General features: G+C 39.6%; 1 protein-coding gene across 2 annotated transcripts in view; it reads left to right on the plus strand.

Annotated features, from left to right (window-relative positions):
* The window catches only part of trpm3 (transient receptor potential cation channel, subfamily M, member 3), a 127,257-nt gene extending 107,882 nt beyond the window's left edge, over nucleotides 1–19,375 (plus strand). Inside the window, exons 16-26 of one of the 2 annotated variants that reach the window (XM_054611584.1) lie at nucleotides 959–1,187; nucleotides 6,494–6,697; nucleotides 9,670–9,810; nucleotides 11,504–11,632; nucleotides 12,295–12,546; nucleotides 13,445–13,619; nucleotides 14,181–14,309; nucleotides 15,892–16,042; nucleotides 16,620–16,813; nucleotides 16,996–17,128; nucleotides 17,761–19,375. In XM_054611584.1, coding sequence (XP_054467559.1) covers nucleotides 959–1,187; nucleotides 6,494–6,697; nucleotides 9,670–9,810; nucleotides 11,504–11,632; nucleotides 12,295–12,546; nucleotides 13,445–13,619; nucleotides 14,181–14,309; nucleotides 15,892–16,042; nucleotides 16,620–16,813; nucleotides 16,996–17,128; nucleotides 17,761–19,375 — 3,352 coding nt within the window. The remainder of the gene's footprint in view (nucleotides 1–958; nucleotides 1,188–6,493; nucleotides 6,698–9,669; nucleotides 9,811–11,503; nucleotides 11,633–12,294; nucleotides 12,547–13,444; nucleotides 13,620–14,180; nucleotides 14,310–15,891; nucleotides 16,043–16,619; nucleotides 16,814–16,995; nucleotides 17,129–17,760) is intronic. The other variant, XM_054611585.1, reaches the window with a different exon arrangement.
* The last annotated feature ends 4,871 nt before the right edge of the window (nucleotides 19,376–24,246 follow it).

The raw sequence follows: 24,246 nt of genomic DNA on the forward strand, positions 1-24,246 counted from the left end.
GAGGAAATCTTTTAGATACTGCAAATGAATCGGAGCCACACCAACCAAAACTCCCCACGCACACACGTACTTACATACATTTTCAAAGAGGAGCCTTAGAGCTGGCATATTTTGAGTTTACTTTCCACAGAGAATTTTGCTGACTCTCTTAGAGGAGCTCATTTATCTACATACATTTTTATATTTTCATGTATTCTTTACATATGCAGTGTTTGTAAACACATCTCTGTGTGTGTATGTATAACCTCGAGGGATATTTGTGTGAACATGTGAAAAGTGAAATGTGTGGAAGAACTTTCAGAAATTCCTACGTTCTGTAGGGAGTTGGTCTTACTTTCCAGGCACTTGTAAGCAAACTGCAAATACTTTTGGAATATTCACCTTTTATATTACTTGATATATCATATAAGTCATTTGTAAAAAGCCCCTCACAGAAACAGAAACAAATTTGTCATACTAGCTCTGTAATTCTGTAGTCGCAACTTTGAAATCTGCACAAAGCTTCCTTTGCTCAGCATGCATTATACATACATTATAAACTTGAACAACCCCATTCACCTTGGAAAAGATACAGACATAATTACCAGGGAGAATTTTGGCCCTCTTTGCTGTATACATGTGTCTGCATCTACTAAATAAATTAGATATGCTTGTCATGTAAGGCCTTGACCATGCCAATGTGTTGTGTTGACATGCAAAGTGTGTGTGTGTGTGTGTGTGTGTGTGTGTGTGTGTGTGTGTGTGTGTGTGTGTGTGTGTGTGTGTGTGTGTGTGTGTGTGTGTGTGTGTGTGTGTGTGTGTGTAAGTATTTGTTTGCAAATAATCTAATCTCCTTCAGAATTTGGCCACTGATTCCTGGACCAGATTCATTACATTTTTTTTTTGTTTGGACAAAGTGTGTCATTGTCTCTGTTCATGTCTCAGTGTGCCTGTATATGTCCTGCATATAATTTCCCAGAGAGTTTGGCCAGCTGGCAGTGGAACTCCTAGATCAGTCCTATAAACAGGATGAGCAGATGGCCATGAAGCTGCTGACGTACGAGCTGAAGAACTGGAGCAACGCCACCTGCCTGCAGCTGGCGGTAGCGGCCAAACACAGAGATTTCATCGCTCACACCTGCAGTCAGATGCTTCTGACCGACATGTGGATGGGACGTCTGCGGATGCGCAAGAACTCAGGCCTGAAGGTAACAAAACTGAGCCAGATGTTTGGGCTAACCTGTGGTTAAAGAAACACATACTGACATGATATAAACGGTCTGTGCACTTCGCAGTGACTTCAGGCTTCGGTGTAAGGGAGGCAGAGTTGTATTGGAATGTTTAAATCCCTTCAGACTGCCTTAGAGAAGTTGGGCAGGGAAAGTAATGAGAAACACTCTCACCTCCCTGAAGAACTACCATAGAGGCGGCCCAAATCACTCCTGTAGATCTGCTGAGTGGCTCAGTAAAAAGTGGAGAGTGGTTGTACGTGACAACAACCGGGTGTGATGTGTGGAAATGTACGGATGTGAAGCTAGATGAGAGAATAGATGATTACTTTTCTGTTGAAAATGTATGAAAGACTGTACGTTGCTTTGGACATAATAAGCCAATATTAAAAGCAGAGGGCACCCAGTGTCAGCTTACTACAAATGTATAAGTATATATGTTGTCAGATAAGTATTGAGAAATTGCAGTATGAAATGCCTATTATGCCATGTTGATCCAAACCGTTCAGGTGTAAAAATTACAGTAGACACTGGTCTGGCTGATTATAACTGTGGTTTGACCATGATGACTTATTCCCAGTGTGCACTGGACTGGAAAGGTCACCACAGTCAGTCTGATCATGTTATACCAAACTTAGATTTTAAATCCTGTACTAGAAAGTGCTTTACAAGACAATGAAAGCAAATAAAGTAGTAAAGTAGTAAAAAATGATAAAGTAAAATCATTAAAATAACTATTAAAACAGAACATCATAATGTTCTGTTTTAATAGTTGTGCTTTAAAAGTTGTGCTTTAAAAGTGAATAGACAAACATTTGCGATTAACTGTGATGCTTTTTTTGCCCATTGCTGCCAGGCTTTGAATGTTGCCCATTAAAAGACTGGCAGCAGAGTTTTCAACCAGCACATGGTACGCAGTTCAGTTCAATCAAAGAGACCAACAGAGTAATGTTGATATAGGTAAGATAAGTTCAACTATGATACCTCAAGTCTAATGTTATACAGTCAGGTTATCTTGAGACGCCAAGAAAGAGGAGGAGGATTTGCCAGAGCAAGAGAAAGATTAGGAGTGTGTCGGGTGCGGTTGCCCTCCTGGTTGAACTTCCACCACAACTTCATTTATATGACTAAAAAGTATTCTCTTAATCCAAAGGGGACAGAAGAACTGACCTTAAATACTCAAAAAAACAACTTCAAATTGGATGGAGGCTTGTGTGGTAAACATCCCTTTGAGACGAGGGGTAGAGGTTTCGGTGAAGACTGGTGGTTGACTTTTCAGCCATTTTTGCTCATGTGGGTCTTCTAGACGTCTGGCAGAAGGGTGATAGGAGGCAGCTGCGCAGATCAGAGAGGTTAAAGTTATTTATAATGAAGAGTTGCCCTGGGAGTTGCTGAAGGGATGGCTGGGTTAACACTCATTCATACATCGAGTGAGAGAGGATGATGGGCCTGGCTGGCTAGCTTCTTGGAGCATGGCAGAACCACAGTGCTTCCAAAGTGGTTTGGCCTTTGCAGGAGGGAGGGAGAGAATGCACTGCTAAAGCAAAACCATTGGAGCAGAAAGACAGAAAGGAAACCACAAGTGGAACAAACAAGATTTGGCGCCCCCAGGAGTTCATGATATACAACAAATAACGTTGTCAAAATGTTGTCAAGATAATATGCACATTTTCTGAGTTGCTATAGTTGTGAGGGTTGCCTTCTTCTAGCCCTCCTACACGCTAACTGATATCAGGACAAGGTTACTGAAGGCTACAGATGGACTATGAATTAGAAAGATGAGTACATTGATTACTTCTCACATCAATAAGTATGACAAATTACTGACACTTGGCTTTTGACTCCTTGACACCACTACTGACAAGAGTAGCGGAGACTTTCAATTTCTGTATTTATCTCAGAAATGCATGTACCGTATTTTCCGCACTATAAGGCGCACTTAAAAGCCTTTAATTTTCTCAAAAAACGACAGTGCGCCTTATAATCCGGAGCGCTTTATATATGGATTAATTCTGGTTGTGATATTAAAGATATTAAAACATTAAATGAAGAGAATAAAACATTAAATGAAGAGAATGAAACATTAAATAAAGATAATGAAACATTAAATAAAGAAAATGAAGAGAATGAAAAATTAAATAAAGATGATAAAACATTAAATAAAGATAATGAAAAATTAAATAACAGTGAATATAAACATCAAATTAAGTGTGTGTTAAATAAAGAAAAATGAAACATTAAATAAAGTGAATAAAACATTAAATAAAGATAATAGATGATATTGCAGCATCACATTACAGTGGCATCAACTTAAGATCTTAAAAATAAGAACTTGAAAATTTAAATATATACATATGTATATATAAGGTACCATCACATATATTGTGTTTTATATGTATGAACAAATGTCTCAATAAAGTTATTGAATTAAAAAAAAAAAATAATAAAAAAAAAAAAATAATAATAAGGTTCTACCCGGCATGCAATGCGCGGTGATCGCCGGAACCTATTTCCCGGTCACCAGGGATCAGGTTCGGCCATCACTAGTGTGTGTGGAGACGGTTCAACCTCCTCTAGCATGCTAGCTAGAGGAGGTTGAGCCGGCATCCACCGGTACCGGTACAGTGAAAAACACCGGTAATCCGGCACACCGGTATACAGGAGGATGAGCCGTCCAGATAAACATCCGTGAAAACATCATGACGTGACGACACTGCACCGCGACTGTGACAAACACGCAGGAAACATTAAATAAAGATAATAAAACATTAAATAAAGATATTAAAACATTAAATAAAGATATTGAAACATTAAAATTAAAGAATTAAAAATTAAAATTAAAAAAAATAAAACCGGCATTAAATAAAGAGAATAAACATTTAAATAAAGAGAATAAAATCATTAAATAAAGATAATAAAACATTAAATAAAAGATAATAAACATTAAATAAATAGAATAAAACATTAAATAAAGATAATAGATGATGTTTCAGCCTTCGTGGCATCAACTTAAGATCTTAAAAATAAGAACTTGAAAATGTAAATATATACATATATATATATATATAAATATATTGTGTTTTATATGTATGAACAAATGTCTCAATAAAGTTATTGAATTAAAAAAAAAAATAATAATAATAATAAAAAATAAAAAAATAATTAAAAAATCTACCCGGCATGCAATGCGCGGTGATCGCCGGAACCTATTTCCCGGTCACCGGGATTCTACCGGGACGGCTCCTCTAGCTCCCAGACGGCTCAACCTCCTCTAGCTATGCTAGCTATAGGAGGTTGAGCCGGCCGGTCCACCGGTACCGGTACCGTGAAAAACACCGGTAATCCGGCACACCGGTATACAGGAGGATGAGCCGTCCAGATAAACATCCGTGAAAACATCATGACGTGACGTCACTGCACCGCGACTGTGACAAAAGATAACATTAAATAAAGATAATAAAACATTAAATAAAGATATTAAAACATTAAATAAAGAGAATGAAACATTAAATAAATAGAATAAAACATTAAATAAAGATATTAAAACATTAAACAAAGAGAATAAAACATTAAATAAAGATAATAAAACATTAAATAAAGAGAATGAAACATTAAATAAAGAGAATATAACATTTAATAAAGATAATGAAACATTAAATAAATAGAATAAAACATTAAATAAAGATAATAGATGATGTTTCAGCCTTCGTGGCATCAACTTAAGATCTTAAAAATAAGAACTTGAAAATGTAAATATATACATATATATATATATATAATATATTATATTGTGTTTTATATGTATGAACAAATGTCTCAATAAAGTTATTGAATTAAAAAAAAAATAATAATAAATAAAAATAAATAATAATAATAAAAAAAAAATCTACCCGGCATGCAATGCGCGGTGATCGCGGAACCTATTTCCCGGTCACCGGGATTCTACCGGGACGGCTCCTCTAGCTTCCCAGACGGCTCAACCTCCTCTAGCTATGCTAGCTATAGGAGGTTGAGCCGGCCGGTCCACCGGTACCGGTACCGTGAAAAACACCGGTAATCCGGCACACCGGTATACAGGAGGATGAGCCGTCCAGATAAACATCCGTGAAAACATCATGACGTGACGTCACTGCACCGCGACTGTGACAAACAAAAATAAAACATTAAATAAAGATAATAAAACATTAAATAAAGATAATGAAACATTAAATAAAGATAATAAAACATTAAATAAAGAAAATAAAACATTAAATAAAGAAAGAATGAAACATTAAATAAAGATATTAAAACATTAAATAAAGAGAATAAAACATTAAATGAAGAGAATGAAACATAAAATAAAGAAAATAAAACATTAAATAAAGATAATGAAACATTAAATAAAGATGATGAAACATTAAATAAAGATAATGAAACATTAAATGAAGAGAATAAAACATTAAATGAAGAGAATGAAACATTAAATAAAGAGAATGAAACATTAAATAAAGAGAATAAAACATTAAATAAACATTAAATAAAGAGAATGAAACATTAAATGAAGAGAATAAAACATTAATTTTTTTAACATTAAATAAAGTTAATAGATGATATTGCAGCCTTCGTGGCATCAACTTAAGATCTTAAAAATAAGAACTTGAAAATTTAAATATATACATATACCGGTAACCTTTAATTGCTTACATTTCTATTCAAGTTTGAGCCGCCAGTCAGTGCAATATAAACAGCTTAATTTCACTCTTGAATTATTCAAAGACAGCTGCTTCCAGTGATAAGAAGTCACTCAATTACACTGCTATACATCTTCTTCTCTTCACCTTGTTCTTCACCTTCCCACTGTGTTAAGAGCCTCTCTGTTGCTTTGCTTGTTTGACTGGTATGTATATCTGGAGTATATAGAGCATGCCTGCCTCCTTTATCTGCTGTGTACGTCCCTCTCATCCATTGTGGCAGCAAAGCACCCTTGATGCCTGTCTGGACTAATGCTTTTGTAATTGACTTCAACAACGAGAACCCTTGCTTGGCTGTCGTAGATACCAAAGCTTTCAGCCGGGTCGTGATGGGGAGTTGTAAATGTGGAAAAAATTTCATTATGTGAGTTTCAAATGTGTGTGCCGCAGAACAATTATGAAGGTTGTTTTGTTCCAGACTCTCTGTGTCCTAATATCCACAGAGCAACTCATGAAACTGTACATCTTTATCTCATCTGTTATTTGTCGCTTACAGCTCCTCTCCCTAACTTTCCATCCTCCTCCTCCTTCATATCTATCTTCCTCATCACGCAGGTGATCTTAGGGCTTCTTCTGCCACCGTCCATCCTGAGTCTGGAGTTCAAGAACAAGGATGAGATGTCCTACATGCCCCAGGATCAGGAGGCCTACCTGCAGGAGAAGGAGGAGGAGGAGCCTGAGAAACCAGTCAAGGAGAAGGAGGAGGAAGACATGGAGTTCACAGTAAGATCTTACTGTGAGGCGCAGTACAACTCCGTGGTGAGAGAACCCACCTCAGCCCCGCATCTCAGAATTTATACACATATTCAAACTTTAGACACGCTTTGTTAAAACTATAAAACTGATCATTGAACACATAGCCCAGATACTGTGTCCTTTTGTAAATATCTCTCATGGACCAGTTTTATGTTGTTTTCGTCCACAGTGACATGCCGATACACACACAAATATGCACACAGTTCTCTACACACACATACTTGTTTCTCTATTCGGGCCAACTGGACCCCTTCCAGCCAAATAGCCCTTTCCTGTTTCTCGTCGTCCCAGCAAGACATGGTCGTGGAGTTGTAGCGTCTCAGTCTGTCGCCGCTTGTGGGTTCCCTCGTGTTTGTTTCTTCTTCCATCTATCTCCTCTATTTCTCTCTGCCTCTCCCACGGTCCCTCTTGTTCTCTGCCCAGCTCTCTCTTTGCTCCTTGATTTCTCTCTCTCTCTATATCTTCTCTCTCTCTTTCTCCCTCTCTCAAAGCTCAGTTCTGATTGAGGTACAGTACTGTATGCTAGCCGATTGCTGCCCCTCACTCTCTCCCATCATGATGATGGCTTCCTGCAGCATACCACTCAGCATGTCGGCTGCTGAGCATGGGAGGCCCAGGCTTTTGCATTATATAACCATGTCCGCCTGCTGCTGCAGAGCTTAAATCATGCAGAGTCTGAGCACCGTGTCCCGGCTCACAGTGGAAGAGTTGGTCCATCTGCATGGACATGGATGTACAGCAGGATCAGGACGCGTTGCATTTCAATCCAATCAATTCTGGAGATCATACCAAGATCCAATTTGTGTGTTAAAGGAAGACTGGAATTTGAACACAATTTTAAGACATAAACTGGATCTAAGATTGTTCCATCAAGTGATTGAACTGAAGTTGGACGCCCCTCAGCACCCCTGTACATACTCTCCATCTGCATTGAGCACAGCCAGCAAGCCAGCGCAAACGGGCCATTTTACACATGCAGTCCTTGAGGCACAGTGGTGTTAAAAAAAAACACTCTGCTGCCAGAGAATGCATTTGCAATGAGACCCTTCCTGTTGCCCTGGCTTGTGACTGTACAAATGCACCTTCAGATACTTATGAATCACACAAAGATTCATACAAATGTACACAGACTGCTACACCACAGAGGGAGATTGTATTGTTTTATCGTCAGATGCTTTAGATAAACCACACTGTGATGAATGCTTTAACTTGTGTGATAGCTTTTGTCCACTTGCTGATCGGATAATGTGCATGTTCGGTACAGTAAAGGCATGGTGTGATTTACACACTGGCATCTGAATCTTTTCACCCTGAAGGCCCTGTCTGTGTGTGCCTTAGACAAAACTTGAAGCTGTAAATGTTTGACCTTTTTGGAAAAAAATAGAACTCCATTGATTCCTTACCGATGGTGATTTCTTCTTTGATTTATTAGTGATGGTTTTATCACAATAGTACCTATTCAGTGGCTTGGGAACTTCAACCAACTCCTCATCATATATTTCTAATATTTTGAGTTTCAAACGTTTTATCTTAGCCCAGGTCTACGACTGTCCTACAAAGGCAGAGTGCAGTAACAACACAGTAAAATTGAGAAAGAGTTTAAAGTTTTCAGACTGGACGGCAAACTGTGAAACAGTTAATGCTTTCATTTTACGCTTTTTGAATTGATTATTTTACCCCCCAAAAATATTGCTATAGAAAATGCTCAATACAAAAAAAATGCAGATAGCCATCTGCACTCCTCACATGATGCGCAGAGAAACTGAAGTATCTACAAATAAATATGTTCTCTCAGCTTTCCATTTTAACTAGTGTTTGAGAAAATGTTGGTTTTAGATTGTAAAGTGCTTCTAGAATGAGCAGACGTAGCTGTTTTTAATGCTGCAGTCTTAATTATGTGGATAACATACTAAATGACCAAAATGTCCGTTCATCAAAATGGTTAGTTTTCATTTACAGATAGCAACTTGGGGGAAAATACATAACTATACTTAGTGTTCACTTTGCTAGTCGCGGCCGCCCCACAAGCTAGCTTTCACTTTATATATCCCTCGTACTTCAGCTAAGCTGTCTAGTTAGCCTTTTTTCTATGGCGGAGAGTGCAGTAAATGCTGCGACGAGTACTACCGGCACAAAGATTACCAACCCAGAGTGCAGTAACTGCAAGCTGGACAATTCATATAACCACAGCTAAAGTGCAGATATTGTGTGTTGGTTTTTAGGTTCGTTCTGAAGTTACTGCTTGTTCAACACGCTGTTTTCACAGAAATTACACATTTTAATGGCATAATATTTATGGTTAAAGTAAATAAGAACTGCTCAATTTTTACCAAATGGTTAGTTACTGCATTCAGCCCTTTTAGGACAGTATATATAAAGACCACCTTTTGACATACAATACAATTCCATGTATGAACTCCCTCAGAGGTCTGGTGTTGCTTTGACATTAAGACCATGACCCATTTAAACAGCGGACTCCGAACCCTCTCTCATGGATAAGGAAATGTGTCACAGATTGAAATTGAAATATCTATGTCTTATCTTTTTCTTTTTCTGTCTTCTTTCTGTCATTATCTTGTCTCTCTTCTGTCTCTTAATTGTTGTCTGAGACACAATCCATGAGTGTCTGTGTCTGCGTCATACTGTGTTCCCAGCCTTCACCCAACACTCCACCTCAAACACACATTTCACATTTTGGAATGATGACATTGCTTGTGCTTGCTTCTTTGATTATGATATTAAAACTTTGCAGTAGCCATAAAGTAACCTTCTCCCCCTTCTCCTTTTTTCTTTGCTATTCGACTCTTCCCAACCCATCTCCTCCCTTCCACATACTTGTCTTCATCTCCGTCCTCTCTCTGCATCTACTCTGTCTTTCCAATCCATCACACGCCCCTCTTCCCACTTGATCCCTTTGTCGCTCACACCTTTCGCTCCTTCCACCCTCGCTCCATGTGGGGTTTCCATTCCCCCAGGCAATGCTGGGTGCGGTCACCACAGAGACATCCAGAAAGAAGGATGTTGAGGAGGTTCAGAAACGCCACCGCCTCATCCCCTTGGGACGCAAGATATATGAGTTCTACAACGCTCCAATTGTCAAGTTCTGGTTTCATACGGTCAGTGTCGGCTTCTGCAACACCACCTACGTGCTCAGCCTCCTGTTGGCAGTGTCAGTGCTCACTGTAATTCTGCAACAGCATCAATTCCTGGTTCCCTGCTGTTAGCTTCTCCAGCCACAGTGCCCCTATTGTCATTATCCTCCTCTTCCACCCTGTCATTACACAGCTTTACCGGGGTGAGAAAGTTTAGTGTGAGAGAGATGGGGAGGCTGATGGAAACAACACAGTGAGAAAAGTACCGGCCAGTGAAAGGTATTGAAGATCAAACAAGGAGTTTTTTTTATTAACAGTGTAAACACACATAGATATCTCCTGAGTCATGGCATATCTATTTTTATATCTATCTATCTTTTACAATACATAAATATTACTTATTTTGAAGTTGAGTTGCAGAGGGCTTACACGGTTGTCTTCACATATTTTCTGTACAACACTGTTCATTTGGATTCTGTAAGATGTCTTTGAAGTCTGTGCACAACTTGTTTTGTACAGTTTCTGCCTGTGAGCGCACGTTTAATGTTTGATGCAAGCTGATCTTTTGTCTCTCATACCCCGTCGTGGGCTCCTTCCATTTGCTCGGCCAGTGAAAACAGCTCTTAACCTCACCAGCAGGGACTTCACTGTTTATTTATGCTGAGAAAATATGTTGACTGCCTTTTGTTTCATCCCATTTTCTCTTCCCTGGCTATATACTCCCCTCCTCTTCTTCCCCCTCTCTTCTTCCTCCTGCCCTTCAGGTTAAATAATAATTTTGGATTGTGAATTTCATCACTGTAGCTGCACTCGTAGAACAGATACTGGGTCAAAATGTGGTCTTTACCTCACTACCAGATTTGTATTCAAACTCGTCATCCACAGTAGAGGGCCGCCCCGTTTAAAGTAAAATTAGTCAAACTCGTCACGCAAACCAACCGTGCACGTGGGACGGATTGACAGTCCCGGTCACAAATTATTAAAACCACTTTGACTGCAAACTTCTCTGGAATACTTGATTTAGGCATTGACTGGAGGAGACACCATCCCCAGTTTGTTTGTAGTTACTTTATAAATAAAATATGTGTACCTTCTTGTTTTGGTACCAAATTTAATAACAGTTTTGCATGGCTGTTAAAATCTATTCTGAATGTGTTCATGCAGTTTAAATGGTCTCGCACTGTACTAGATCACCAATTGCTGAATCAAAAATGTCAAATATCTGATGCAAATCCAGTTAGTCATGACCTGTAAATGTGGAAAACATGTGAAATCGATTTTGAATACATTTGAGTCAGCTCGCCAAGGCCTGTTTTTTCGATGGTTTGAATTGTGATCAGAATTTTTCATCTAGCCTGTATCATGATAAGCTCCAGTGCCTAAAATAAGTGCAGGAAAAAAATTAAGTGAACAGCTGACATGGATTTAAATAGATTCAGACACAGGAGACACATAATAGACATTTTCAGGCCAAGTGTGCAGGTATAGCAATCAGGGGTCACATCTAAAAAGAGGCATTAAAGAGAGGTCTAATGATGTCAATCATTCACAACATACCCGTTTAATTTGAGCAGTTGCACATAAAGCCCTTAAAGCCAGTTTATTTTTCTGAACTTGATTAATGTACAGTTTGCCATTGTGGTTTAACCACAAGAGCATAACCACAAATGTGTCCCTGCTGATTTCTCTCTGCTGTGGTGTTTTTTTTTTTACATAGTTGGCCTACGTGGGCTACCTGATGTTGTTCAACTACATTGTCCTGGTAAAGATGGACCTGTGGCCCTGTCCTCAAGAGTGGATCGTCATCGCTTACATCTTCACCAACGGCATTGAGAAGATGAGAGAGGTACAACAGATCCTGTGCACCAGCATCCATAAATACTTTAAACACACATTATCAGTTATTCACCACAAACTACCTTATTGGCTACAGACACAAAGCTTGTCACCATAATATCGCCGACGATTAAATTCAGTGAGTTTTGTGGTGGAGAGGCCAAGCATCATGTCCATGCCATCAAACAGCTCATGATTAATAAGGTAAACTGTGTTGCAACCATTGAAGAGGAAGCAAAATAAAGAGTCAGAAAAGGAAGAGGGGTCGAAATGAAGGAAAGCACAAAGATGGGAAAACAAATAAAGAAAAACAGCGAATAGAAAATACAGGCATGTGGCCATATGAGACCAGTTCAGCCTCACTCTTTGGCTGTGTTTGTACTGTTAGTGTATGAAATGCATTAATCATTATGGCACATCATTCTCAGCTGCACAGCAATGCCTCCTCAGACATCTGCTACATGCCCTGATAGGTGAACTCATACTGCCCTCCCATGGTGGACATGATATACTGCATTTCTATGATTCTATTTCTATCACTTTTTGGGGCTTAAATTTTGTCCCTTTCCAAATTTCTGCATTTATGAACACATCTTTTCATCATTCCCCGCATTTGAGCATCCTTATCTTGCTCTCCTTTGTCAAATAATTTCCACTCCAACCTTCTCCCAGATCCTGATGTCAGAACCGGGGAAGTTGCTACAGAAGGTGAAGGTCTGGCTTCAGGAGTACTGGAACATCACAGACCTCATGGCCATTCTCATATTCTCCATCGGCATGGTTCTGCGTCTCCAGGAGCCGCCGCTCATGAGCTACGGCCGCGTCATCTATTGCGTCAACATCATATATTGGTATATCCGGCTGCTGGACATCTTCGGGGTCAACAAGTACCTGGGTCCCTATGTGATGATGATTGGCAAGATGGTGAGAGGAGGCAGGGGTGGCGTATTGTGTGTGTGTGTATGTGTGTGTGTGTGTGTGTGTGTGTCTTTTCTATCTACTGCATCTCTCATTTTTGTTTCCCCATTATGTGTTTTTCATTTATGTCTGACTTTTTCTACTTTCTGACCACTACTCTGCATGATCCATACTGATTATAAGAGTTCACAGAGTCCCATGATTGCAAGGGTTTTATTCATAAGTGGGTGTACAGGCTTGGTCCAAATAGAGCTTGTGTGCCTCTAAACCTCATTGTTTGATCTCTTAAATAGCACAAGATCAGAGCCTCTGATGCATACACGAGGACAACATTAGAGAAGGGATCAAAGGCTCAAATTTGTGTGATGATCAACTGTCTTTGACATGGGGCTGTGTACCACTAAACACATATGCCTTTTTGATATGGAAATCAGCTGTAAATGAGGGGATTGGGCTGGGGTGGGTGGTTTATGGAGGGGGTGTGGTTTTGGATTCAATGACTAAGTAAGTTTTTTGGCATATGTGATGTTGCAGCACTATAAACAGATTTCAAATCGGACCAGCTTAGAAAACAATGTAAACGTAAAAGACAAATACAATACCACAATGCTGTTATTCTGCCAAATTCATATGCACTTCATGATTTGAATAAATTAATAAGTTAGCCTGCAAGTGTGACTATTACTTAGATGTGTATCAGCTTTCTAGAAAGCAAAAATATATACTTAGGCTAATGTAGCTCTCTTCACTTTATCCATTCCTTCTTTTTTTTATCATTCTTCCTTTCTATGAGCATTCTAACCAACTGCTCCTCATGTGTTTCTCTTCTTAAACCACTCACTCTTTCCCTTCTCTCTTTGGCGGTCCTCCTCTACTCTACCCCCCCCGTCCCTCCTTCTGTCAGATGATCGACATGATGTATTTTGTGATCATCATGTTGGTGGTGCTGATGAGTTTTGGGGTGGCGCGTCAGGCCATCCTCAACCCTAATGAAGACCCGTCCTGGATGCTAGCTAGGAACATCTTCTTCATGCCGTACTGGATGATCTACGGAGAGGTGTTTGCCGACCAGATTGACCGTAAGTTTAGGGCCAGAGTGTCAGAGCTTTTCAATAAACTTCATTTTTGTTAATTCAGGGGAAAATAGTTCCTGACTCTGAAGAGAGATGATAGCAATGTGCCCGAATACACAACTACCTCTTAATTAAATCCACAGGTTAACATATTACCAGAAGTTTTCTATTTATAATACATAAATATTAAATCTCTGTAGTACAAGACAAATAACAACAAATTGTTAACTGGGAAATTTTTGACAAATTGTTCTCTTAGAAAACAATATCGGCAGTTCTTTTTTGTCAAGTTGCTCAACTTCTTACATGAGGACATTACTTTTTACTGTCCGTTTGTCCTGATCTTTTAGTCTCTACATCATTTTATATCATGTAGACAAAGTGACATTTGACTCAATAAAGTGTCTGTGGGAAAATGTCTCAAGAGTGAGAAAATGTCTCAAGAGTGAGAGTGCGTTTGCAGTTCTGTTGTCCTTTTGTATGGTTGTATATATGATGTGTGTACAGAATGTGAGGAGTGGCCCAAAGAGAAGAGATCTGAAATAATGTTTTTATTCTTTGTTTCAGATATGCATAGTAGGAAGTTAAAGCACAGGCTGAATGAAAAACTCTGGCTGGCCGACAATTACTTACGAACTTACGGAACCTGGCGTACTAGTGGTCCATCCCACAATGCCCAGTGCAGTCAAAACCCCAGTAAATCAATCGATATAGACCTCAATTTAATCACATCTACCTAACCCACCTCTCCTTCATCATCCTCATGTTACCACCATGTCATGCCTACTCCTACCACTAGAGGCCACTTGAGACAAAAGTGTGCATGCGGCTCCACACGCTCTGAGGTTAAAGTTGCCCTCATGTGTTTGGTATCTTGGGTCAGCTACTAAATCCAAACAGCATATCATTTAAACATCGGAAGCTTGTTTGAGACGATTTAAAGTGTATGACAGCTTGAACGAGGCTGCCTTTCTTCTCTAAATCTTTGATTGACCAACTTGTATCTTGACCTAAGGCTTTGCTTTGTAAGCAACTTTACCCTTACTAATTTTGGCAATGGCTGACAAATGGCACTGTTACGTGGCAATAGCACTTTTTCTAATGTGTTCTAATATTTGAATGCTCTTTGTTTTAGTCATTACATCAAGAGGAAGTATCAAACTGACTTTCAATTAGTTTCATTTGAAGAAGTGACCCTGCCATGTTAACGTCGTCTGTCACATAAACCATATCACCCTCCCTTTTTTATCCTGGCTCAGCTTCTCACTGGAGAAATTGCAACATTGCAAAAATATTTCTAGTAATATAGGCAACATTTAATAAGAGCATTTACATGTACATATAAATACCACACCATGCACAAATAATATACACACATACACACCATAATATATCTATCAGCCACCTTTCATCATCTGTAATCTGTTTTTTCACGTGGTTCAGTTGTCAGAGTTTTTAATCCAAATTTTTGAGGGTGAAAATTTGAAATGTAGAAAAAAATTACTTCAGTTCTCTGTCTTTGGGCTGCATTGTGTGAAACAATTAAACATCAAGCAATGATGAGCATGAATAGAATGAATCTCAAAGGCAAACAAACCAAGAACAAATGCTGATTGTTCCCCAGATAAGCAACAGCAACTGAACCATCACAGATGGAAAAAACATACCGTGTACCTTAAATACATTTCAGACGACTCAAAGCAATCAATCATTACTGAATGAAGCTATGGCACACATATGTTACAATATATTTGAAACATCTCCTGCATGTTTGAATATATTGGTAACACAAATTGTGATGAGAAATGATGAATGCCTTTTTTTGGAGAGTATTTTGTTTTCAGATGCACATTTTCAAACATGAGCCTCTACCATTAAAGTGTCCACTCTATCCAGTCCCCTCTATAAGAAGCATAAAGACAAATTATGCTTCTTGTTTGTTTGCAAAATATGAAGTTATGCATTTGATTTGGTATTTTTAGGTTTGCTTGTTTCTTTGTTTCTTACTGTTGTCTCGTAAAGTATTGTGCATTATGTGCTTGAATGTTTTATGTTCTCTTTATTTTAATTTGCTTAGGTTTTATTAAATTACATTTTTTATTACTTTTTTTTTTACTATATACTTTGTCTTTAGTTTATGTTGCGTGTCTGCATGTCTTTCTAATTTGTTTTGCATATACAAATTTCTACAAAAATATTCATGATGGCTTCAAGTCTATATCATAGTTTACGTTGTATTAACTTTATGTGTGCGTCTTTGTTTTGTGGCGGTGTGCAGCCCCCTGTGGGCAGAACATCACTACAGAGGATGGGGGGGTGGTGGCCCTGCCTCCCTGTAAGACCGGTGCATGGATCGTCCCAGCCATCATGGCCTGCTACCTGCTGGTGGCCAACATACTGCTCGTCAACCTACTCATAGCTGTGTTCAAGTACGTAAACTATAATTTTTGCTTTTTCACACTTACTTTGACTGCAAGTGTATTTTAGACTTAATTTGAGTGTGTGTCATAGAAAAATAATTAACAGTTATTTGTGTTTGGGCTGCTGTTTAATCACAGTCATTTTAGGCTGCTAGCAAATTGTATTAACAGAATGGGATTGAGCTTCGTTTGCAGAGACATTATCATGCTAATAATCTGTTATTGTGACTCTGAATAATCCTTTTTGAAAGAATGATCATCCTCTTCTACACATTTGTCAGTGTAATTACCAATAAGTGCACAATGGGAAAACAATAATTGTGAAATTGAAGGTTTAATCTCATTAAGGAAGCCATTTATTGTGCTGCATTTATTTATATCTCCTTATACTCTCTGTGTCCAAATTGGCTATGCAGTCCAGCAGCATGCTAAGTGAAGGAGCCGACCAATCAAACTGTATTCGATCTGGACTGGTTGTGATCTTCTTTTTGCCACTGATGACTTGTTTTAGTTCATTTCAGCTTTCAGTGGATGTAATATTCTTGGTTGGTGTGGCATTTCTGTGTGTCGTTGTCCGTCACCATAGCAATACATTCTTCGAGGTGAAGTCCATCTCCAACCAGGTTTGGAAATTTCAGCGCTACCAGCTCATTATGACCTTCCATGAGCGCCCAGTCCTTCCTCCACCCCTCATCATCTTCAGTCACATAACTATGGTCCTTAAGCATCTGTGTTGTCGCTGGCGCAAGCATGACGACGACGAGAGGGACTATGGACTGAGTGAGTGGCAGATAAACATTAGCAAGCCTGATAAACTTGTAAATTATTTTCAGTCCTCTGTTTTTAGCGCCGCAGCACTAGCAACTATGGATATTTTGGATTGAACTGTAGATATTATTATACTATGAATCCAAAAATGAAGTATGACACTAAAGCATTATCACTTCCTCTTTCATCCACAGAACTTTTCATCACAGAGGATGAGCTGAAGAAAGTCCACGACTTTGAGGAGCAATGCATTGAAGAGTACTTCAGAGAGAAAGATGACCGATTCCACTCCTCTAACGACGAGAGGATCAGAGTCACTTCTGAAAGGTCGGACATGGCTGCACAGAAAACCTTTATCTGCATTCTACCTTAACCCTCCAGCCTATGACAAATTCATTTTCAAATAAGTCCAATGTGCTGTCTAGCAGTTGATACAGGATGTGACTAAACAGAATGCTGGCCTTCAGATGTTATAGTGCACATTTCAAACAGATGCAAATATATATATATATATATATATATATATATATATATATATATATACAGTACCAGTCAAAAGTTTGGACACACCTTCTCATTCAATGGTTTTTCTTTATTTTAATTTTGATTTTTTTCTACATTGTAGATTGAAGACATCCAAACTATGAAGAAACACATATGGAATTATGTGGTAAACAAACAAATGCTCAACAAACCAGAATATGTTTTATATTTTAGATTCTTCAAAGTAGTTGAATGAGAAGGTGTGTCCAAACTTTTGACTGGTACTATATATATATATATATATATATATATATATATATATATATATATATATGCAGTGAGTGTAATATGCATACAGTAAAATGGAACTAAGATACAAAAAAAACCCTCAAATGCTTCTAGCCATTCTCCCTGTTTACTTCCCTCTCTCCAGTGCTTCTAATCTATTTCATTTTCTTTCTGCTATACTCCACCAGGGTGGAGAATATGGCAATGCGTCTGGAGGAAGTCAATGAAAGGGAACACTTCATGAAGGCCTCGCTGCAGACCGTTGATATTCGTCTGGCACAAATGGAAGAGCTGATCGGACGAATTGCTGTAGCACTGGAGCGTGTTACAGGTGTTGAGCGTGGGGAGGTCAACAAAGTACGTTCCCGGACTTCATCTGACTGCACAGACTCTGCATATGTACTCCGCCACGGCGACTGCCATGAAACAGCATACATCCTCCGTCAAAGCAGCTTTAACAGCACAGAAGGGAATGCTTACCGTCTGCAGGAGGCTCTGGAGGGAGCAGCTGAGGGCTCCATGTCCCCTCCTTCTCCTACAGGCACGGCTGCACGGACAAGGAGTCACTCGTTTTATGTCGGCCGTGGTGGTGAACGTTCAAGCGGAGCTGAACGAGCTGAGAGCTTCTTCAAAGAACGCTCGCTCAGTCTCCATCGAGCCAACAGCTCACAATCTGTGTCCTCAGGTGCCGCCCCCAAGGAGTCTAAGCCCCTCCCCCTGGCGACGCTGTCGGTCTCCCAGCAACACCGTCCATCATCATGCATTGATATCTATGTCTCAACTTCTGAGGAGGTAGGGCCTGCGGAAGTCTTCCTGAATCCTCTCAGAATGGTCCCACCGCTCCACAGAGACTGCTCGCTGCAGTCAGATATCATGGAGACGGTGCTGCCGGGAGGCCGGGACTTCGGCAGCGCCGCCACCAGCGGAATGGGCGACAGGCACTCGGAGGGCGGAGTAGGCAGCAGCGGAACAGCTGGAGCCATGTTTGACGACAGTGCAGCTGCTGATTTGTCATTGTGCTCGGCTCACCTCTTACCAGACACCACTTTACCTCCTTGGGACATGGAACCATCCCCACCTCCCTCAGCAGGGCTGCTCGAGCGCTCCAAGAGCAGCCGCTACCTCTCTACGACAGGCACAGCATTCCTGGATGAGCCCCCTCTGGTAAAGTCACACAGCCTCATGTTCACGCCAAGAGGCTGCTATGGTGGACTGGGAGCAGGAGTCCAGGTAAAAGCTGCAGAGTACACCAGCATCACTGACTGCATCGATACACGCTGTGTGTCAGCTCCATACACGCCCGCAGAACGCTCACACTCCCCCGGAGGATCCACCTCATTCCCTTTTGATAAGCCGTCAGACATTGCTTCCTCTCATCCAGAGAGAGAGGCAGAGCTGAGCCACACAGAGTCTGATCCAGAGGACCCTGATGACCTGATTCCAGCCCCTGATACCCCTCGCCTAGGGGGCCTGGGTGGGCCCAGTGGGGCCCCTCTCTGCTCCCCCTTCTCCAGGCTGGAGCGAGCAAACAGCTGCTCCTCTGACGACTCCCATCCTTCTCTCACACTGGCCCCTCCGCACCGGAAGAGCCTGTCGGTGAGTGAGAGGATGGAGAGGGGACCGGGTCTGGGGGCAGACAGGGGGCCTGGGCCAGGGGGCCGGGGTCTGGCAGGAACCAGAAACCCCTTCCTCAGGAGCAAGTCTGGAGCACGGCCTGACACAGCCAAGACTGACAGCCTCTCAATGAGGAAGCTGGCCACTCCGTCAGCTTTCCGCAGCTTTGATAGACAAAACTACACGTGACAAGAACACTGGTCTGCACACTCACACACTGATAGGACCAGGGAGGAAAGCTGAAAGGGCAAAAGTGAAAGCAGGGTGAAGTTGCCAATAGTTGCTGATCTTGACCAGATCTACTGTTTTTTTTTTTACTTAGCTTTAAGGTTAGAAAAAGTGGTAAAAGTTTAATCATAGTCAGTGCTGGAGGGCAACTTTACCCTGGATTAGGTGTCAGGGTGGAGAGCAGGGGAGATGTAGGGGTCCTACTGTACACCAGTCAAAAACCAAGAGCTATGAATCTAGAGTAGTTTTTACCTCCTCTTGTAGCTAAGTAACTCTCAATGGGGTGTTATGGCAATGGAAGGTGTATTTGTACTGTATGTCTTCCACCCACCACCTTTACGTCAAGTAGACATCACATCACTGTGTTACATCACATAGCAATCACGTAAGTCAGAGGAAGTACTCCTAGCTGCATTATATGGTAGAAAGTGTCAAGTCTGAGAGAGGAGAAAGAAAAGCAGCCACGTCATTTTGTCATTTGTCTTGGCACAGGAGTCACAGAACTTTCGCTTTAAATACATTATCCTCTCTTCATATAATCCTAACTCCACTCTGTAAGACCCCAGCACTAGCGATCTAGCTAACATTTCTGGCTGCTTCATAAAATAATCACTGAAGTGTTTTCGAACCATCGGGAACTATTTCTTCTCTCGGTTGCACTGGAAATGATTGCTGTATCATGGCAACAACTTACCTCTAGATACACAACAACACTTTTCAAATAATCAATATATTTATCTCTTCTTTCAAAGGTATATCAATTTTGCCTTTTGTTGTTTTGCGTTTTGTAGCATAATCTATCTACCAAACTGTTTATTTTGTCAGTCTAGCTAGAAAAAGAAAGCAGTGTTTGAACCTACTCCAGTCAAAAGGTCATTCATTTATCACAAGTCAAGTGTCAGCAGTCTGTACCTGCAGTAAAAACTGGGTTTTATTAGCCATGTGATAAGAAAGAAAAGTTAGAAGTATCAGGAAAAACTGAGAAACAATGTGACATGAAGACTGAGATTAGCAGGTGACAGCATCCAGTGTTTAACAACTGATGTTTGGGGCAGCGACCAGCATATCTACATGTTGACACATTAACACACTGTCAGTGAAATCTTACAGGATACTAGGTATAAACTCTAGTTTGGGCCTGATCCCTGAGAGCTTTAACAAGTGCAATTGCAAAAAAAAAAAAAAAAAAAAAAAAAGGGGGGGACAAGAGGGCCTATGAGCCTATTTCAGAAGCAATGTTGCTGAGTGAACCCTATGAGAACCTTCTTTGCCTGCACCTCACACCAAAAATTCCTTACACTCAAAAAATCATTGCTCTCTTGTAGCCCAGCCCTCCTCCTTCAGGTTTTGACAGTGGCATTATGTTTCAATGGTTTTACATCCACCTACACCTAATGGATCCGTCCTTCATGTTCTCAATAACTGTCATTCATTTGCTTTTCTCCTTTATTTTATTACTTGCATTCAAAGACAGACACTGCAGAAGGAGACTGTAATAGAAAGCAATTGCCGGATGATTAAGCCCATTTTAAATCATATACAGATCAAGAAGAGTTCCTCAAGAAAGAGCTAATTTACGAATTTATCTTAAAAAAAAAAGAAGCTTGGACTAAGCTGTTAAGTATATGCATTCTAGTTGAAATATAAAAAAGATGTGCATTTTAAGTGACATGCAGGAGGAAACATGGGGTTATTATGATTAAAAGATGAAAGCCAGATCAGTGTTTTAAAAAGTTCTCATTTTTTTATGTAATGGAAAAAGTCTCGGAGGACGAAGATGCCCTTCTCTGATGTCTTTTTAAGATAGAATAAGTGAAATTAGTAGAATTCTTACAGATTTTTTTATGTTTGTTTTATATTTCCTCACTATTACAATTCAGTTTAATAATGTTGAATTTATTTTGAGATTGATTCTATTTATTGACATTTTCTTGCTCATTATTGATGATTACAGTAAATGCCTGTTTGAATTACAAAATCAATATTTATATCTTCTCAGTGATATTTTTGTCAAATTTTAAGTATTTTCTAATTAAGCTTTTAAATTTAATAAAAAGATGACCATCGACATGCACTAAATGCTGATGTATTATATTATTTATTAAATATAAAATTGTCTGATATACTGTACATTTCAATCATATATAAAGTATTTAAAGTAGTTTTATTGTATGTTTTATCAAGCAGCTTATGATAATTTTCTAATGTAAAGTTGTCATGGCAATACACAGTTGCCAGTATACCAAACTTAGGGTGCCTTTTTTGGCATGGATGGACTATGTGGGGACTGAAGTGAATAAGTAATCTGTGAAATTTCTCATTTTTAGTTTCTCCCAAATAATGGAGCCCCTAATATATGTGATTATTTTTGACATGTGGCTTTTGAATCCACTCATAGACCTTTGTTGCTCTCTTTAAACACATCTGATGTACAGAGTGGGAGAAATGTTGCTATTGGTAGACTGTATCATTGCTTTAAGTGGATATTTAAATCTACTAAAAAACATAGAAAGATATCATTGACAATAATAGTTTCATGCTGAAGAAAAATATATTTGCACATAAATCTGAGACATAAGGGTGGGAATATAGCATTAATTTGTATAATTTGATTTATCTCTGTATCTTAACCCAATCTGTTTGATGATCAACACTGTTCATACGCCTACTAACCTCGAACCAAACCCTAAAGCTTAAAAGGGGTACTCCAGAGATTTAGCACTGCACCTGCTCTCAGTTGGGGGACTTTTTAGAAACAGACGTTTAGTCTGCAGTACGGATCCAGTTTCAAAAATCATACAATTCTCATGGTGCAACTCAATAGCATCCTTTGGTAGACCTTCCGTGACTGTTAAATCATCTCATCTTTCAAACCCCCTCGCTCACAGTTAATAACAGTTGTCTGTGAAATATTTGGTAAGTGTCAAGCTTGACTGAGCATTTTCTTAGACTTCAGAAAGCTCCCTCTAGAGCTACAAAAGACATACACACTGTGTTCATAAGCTGGAACGGTAAACCTCCATGACCAGTAAACTGACTTTTATTTGTAGAATTGGTGGAGTGCCCCTTTAACTCAGCAATTACAACACCCACACAAATGACATTCATGTGGGTTGGACAGATCGGGGAGTAACACTTGAAACACCTGTAAGATGGCAAATGGGATGTTGTAGTCCGTTGGTACATACAAAGGATCAGATTTGCAATTTCCTCAACAAATATGTAGTTTGCAGTATGTTTAAGAGGTGAAAGGTTGACCCCAAGTCAATGCTCAGGGACAATGTTAACCCAGTGATGCAAGTTAGGAAGATGATCATGCTGGAATGAAAGATGGAAACAAGGAGAGAAATAGAGAGATTTGGGTTTGTCTGCAGCAGAAAGCTTCTTATATAATCACTGTGCTTTACGTCTTCGTGACCTGAATATTTTTTTGTGTCTTATGTCTTCAGAAATGGCAATACAACATGAATGAATGCCTTCATACTTGTTCGACTAACTTTGTTCACTCACAGGAGTTTAAGTTCTTAAAAATCCAAACAACTAGAATTGCTTAATGTTAGAGAGGGATTTGGTCCCTCACAAGCTGAACGAAACCAAACTTTGCCAAACCAAATGGAAACGAGCTGAGTCGGGCTCTACTGACCTGTTGTCTACACAGCTGTGGCAGACAGGTTAATTAAGCAAAGGTCGTCCAGTTCACCTCAGCTATACACGACTGACGATGTTAACACACCATCAGACTGAAAAGAGTAGGCCCCTCATATTTGACCTACTGTGTCAAAATTATCTTTGGAATTTTTTTTATCCTTGCAGTAATGAATACTAAATAACATATCTGTCCATGGCACTACTAAACTCGTGCACATGGTACTATTAATGGTTCTTTTTGGTATGTTGACATGGCTGGGAGGTTGATAGGAAGTGTGTGTATGTGTGTGCGCGTGCGTGCCTGTACATTGACTGCGTGTGAACCCAGACATATAGATGACACCAGTAACAGGGAGGCATGCCAACACAACACAACCCAACATAATCTCAGTGTACAGTATTTTTTTAATATTTTCCTATACTGTATCTCATGAGCATATGATGGTAATCAACAGATCTGCTTCCCTCCTATGACAACCTGTGACTCGTAAGCTAAAGAGAGTTTCACGCACGTTTTTTCTGCAATAATTGCTGATGTGCTTCTACAATTGAGAGGGACTTATCCCCCTACTGGTCACACTTTATTTAATGTCCTTCAAATGCATGCAGTTCTTCCACTCAGAGTGTACAGAGACGACCTGTAAAGATGACAGAAAGAACGATAGAGAGAGATTGTAATATGAAATCAAAGTAGTGAGTATTTGGATGCAAATACAAATCTGTATTCTTTAATGTGAATAGGATCATGTCTGGCATGCATTGTTAAATAAAAAATTAAATAGATTGTTACTCCGTGTCTTGCCTGTTTTTACTTCACCATGCTCTAACTACTCAGATAAAGACAGAAAGACTGATGCTCATCATGTGTAGGTCAGATGTCTAATGCATTCAGTTTTAACAGGTTACAGTATCGACAAAAAGACAAGCAGAGAGGTGTTTCTCAAACACACAACCTCACACAAAGGATCGGTAGATAAAAAAAAGTCTAATCATGCTCCTTATTGGAAAAGAAACATCTGCATTTCTTTTACTCCTTTTAAGTGTGCTACAAACCAGGGCCGAGGGCTGTCAACCATTGAGCAATGAGGCACATCACATAGGTTGGGATATTAATAATTGTATTAATATCAATAATATTTTTTTTATACTTGCTAAACCCGCTTCTGCCAGATTCCAACATATGT

This window comes from Anoplopoma fimbria, chromosome 13 (assembly GCF_027596085.1).
Source record: "Anoplopoma fimbria isolate UVic2021 breed Golden Eagle Sablefish chromosome 13, Afim_UVic_2022, whole genome shotgun sequence".
Taxonomy (NCBI): domain Eukaryota; kingdom Metazoa; phylum Chordata; class Actinopteri; order Perciformes; family Anoplopomatidae; genus Anoplopoma; species Anoplopoma fimbria.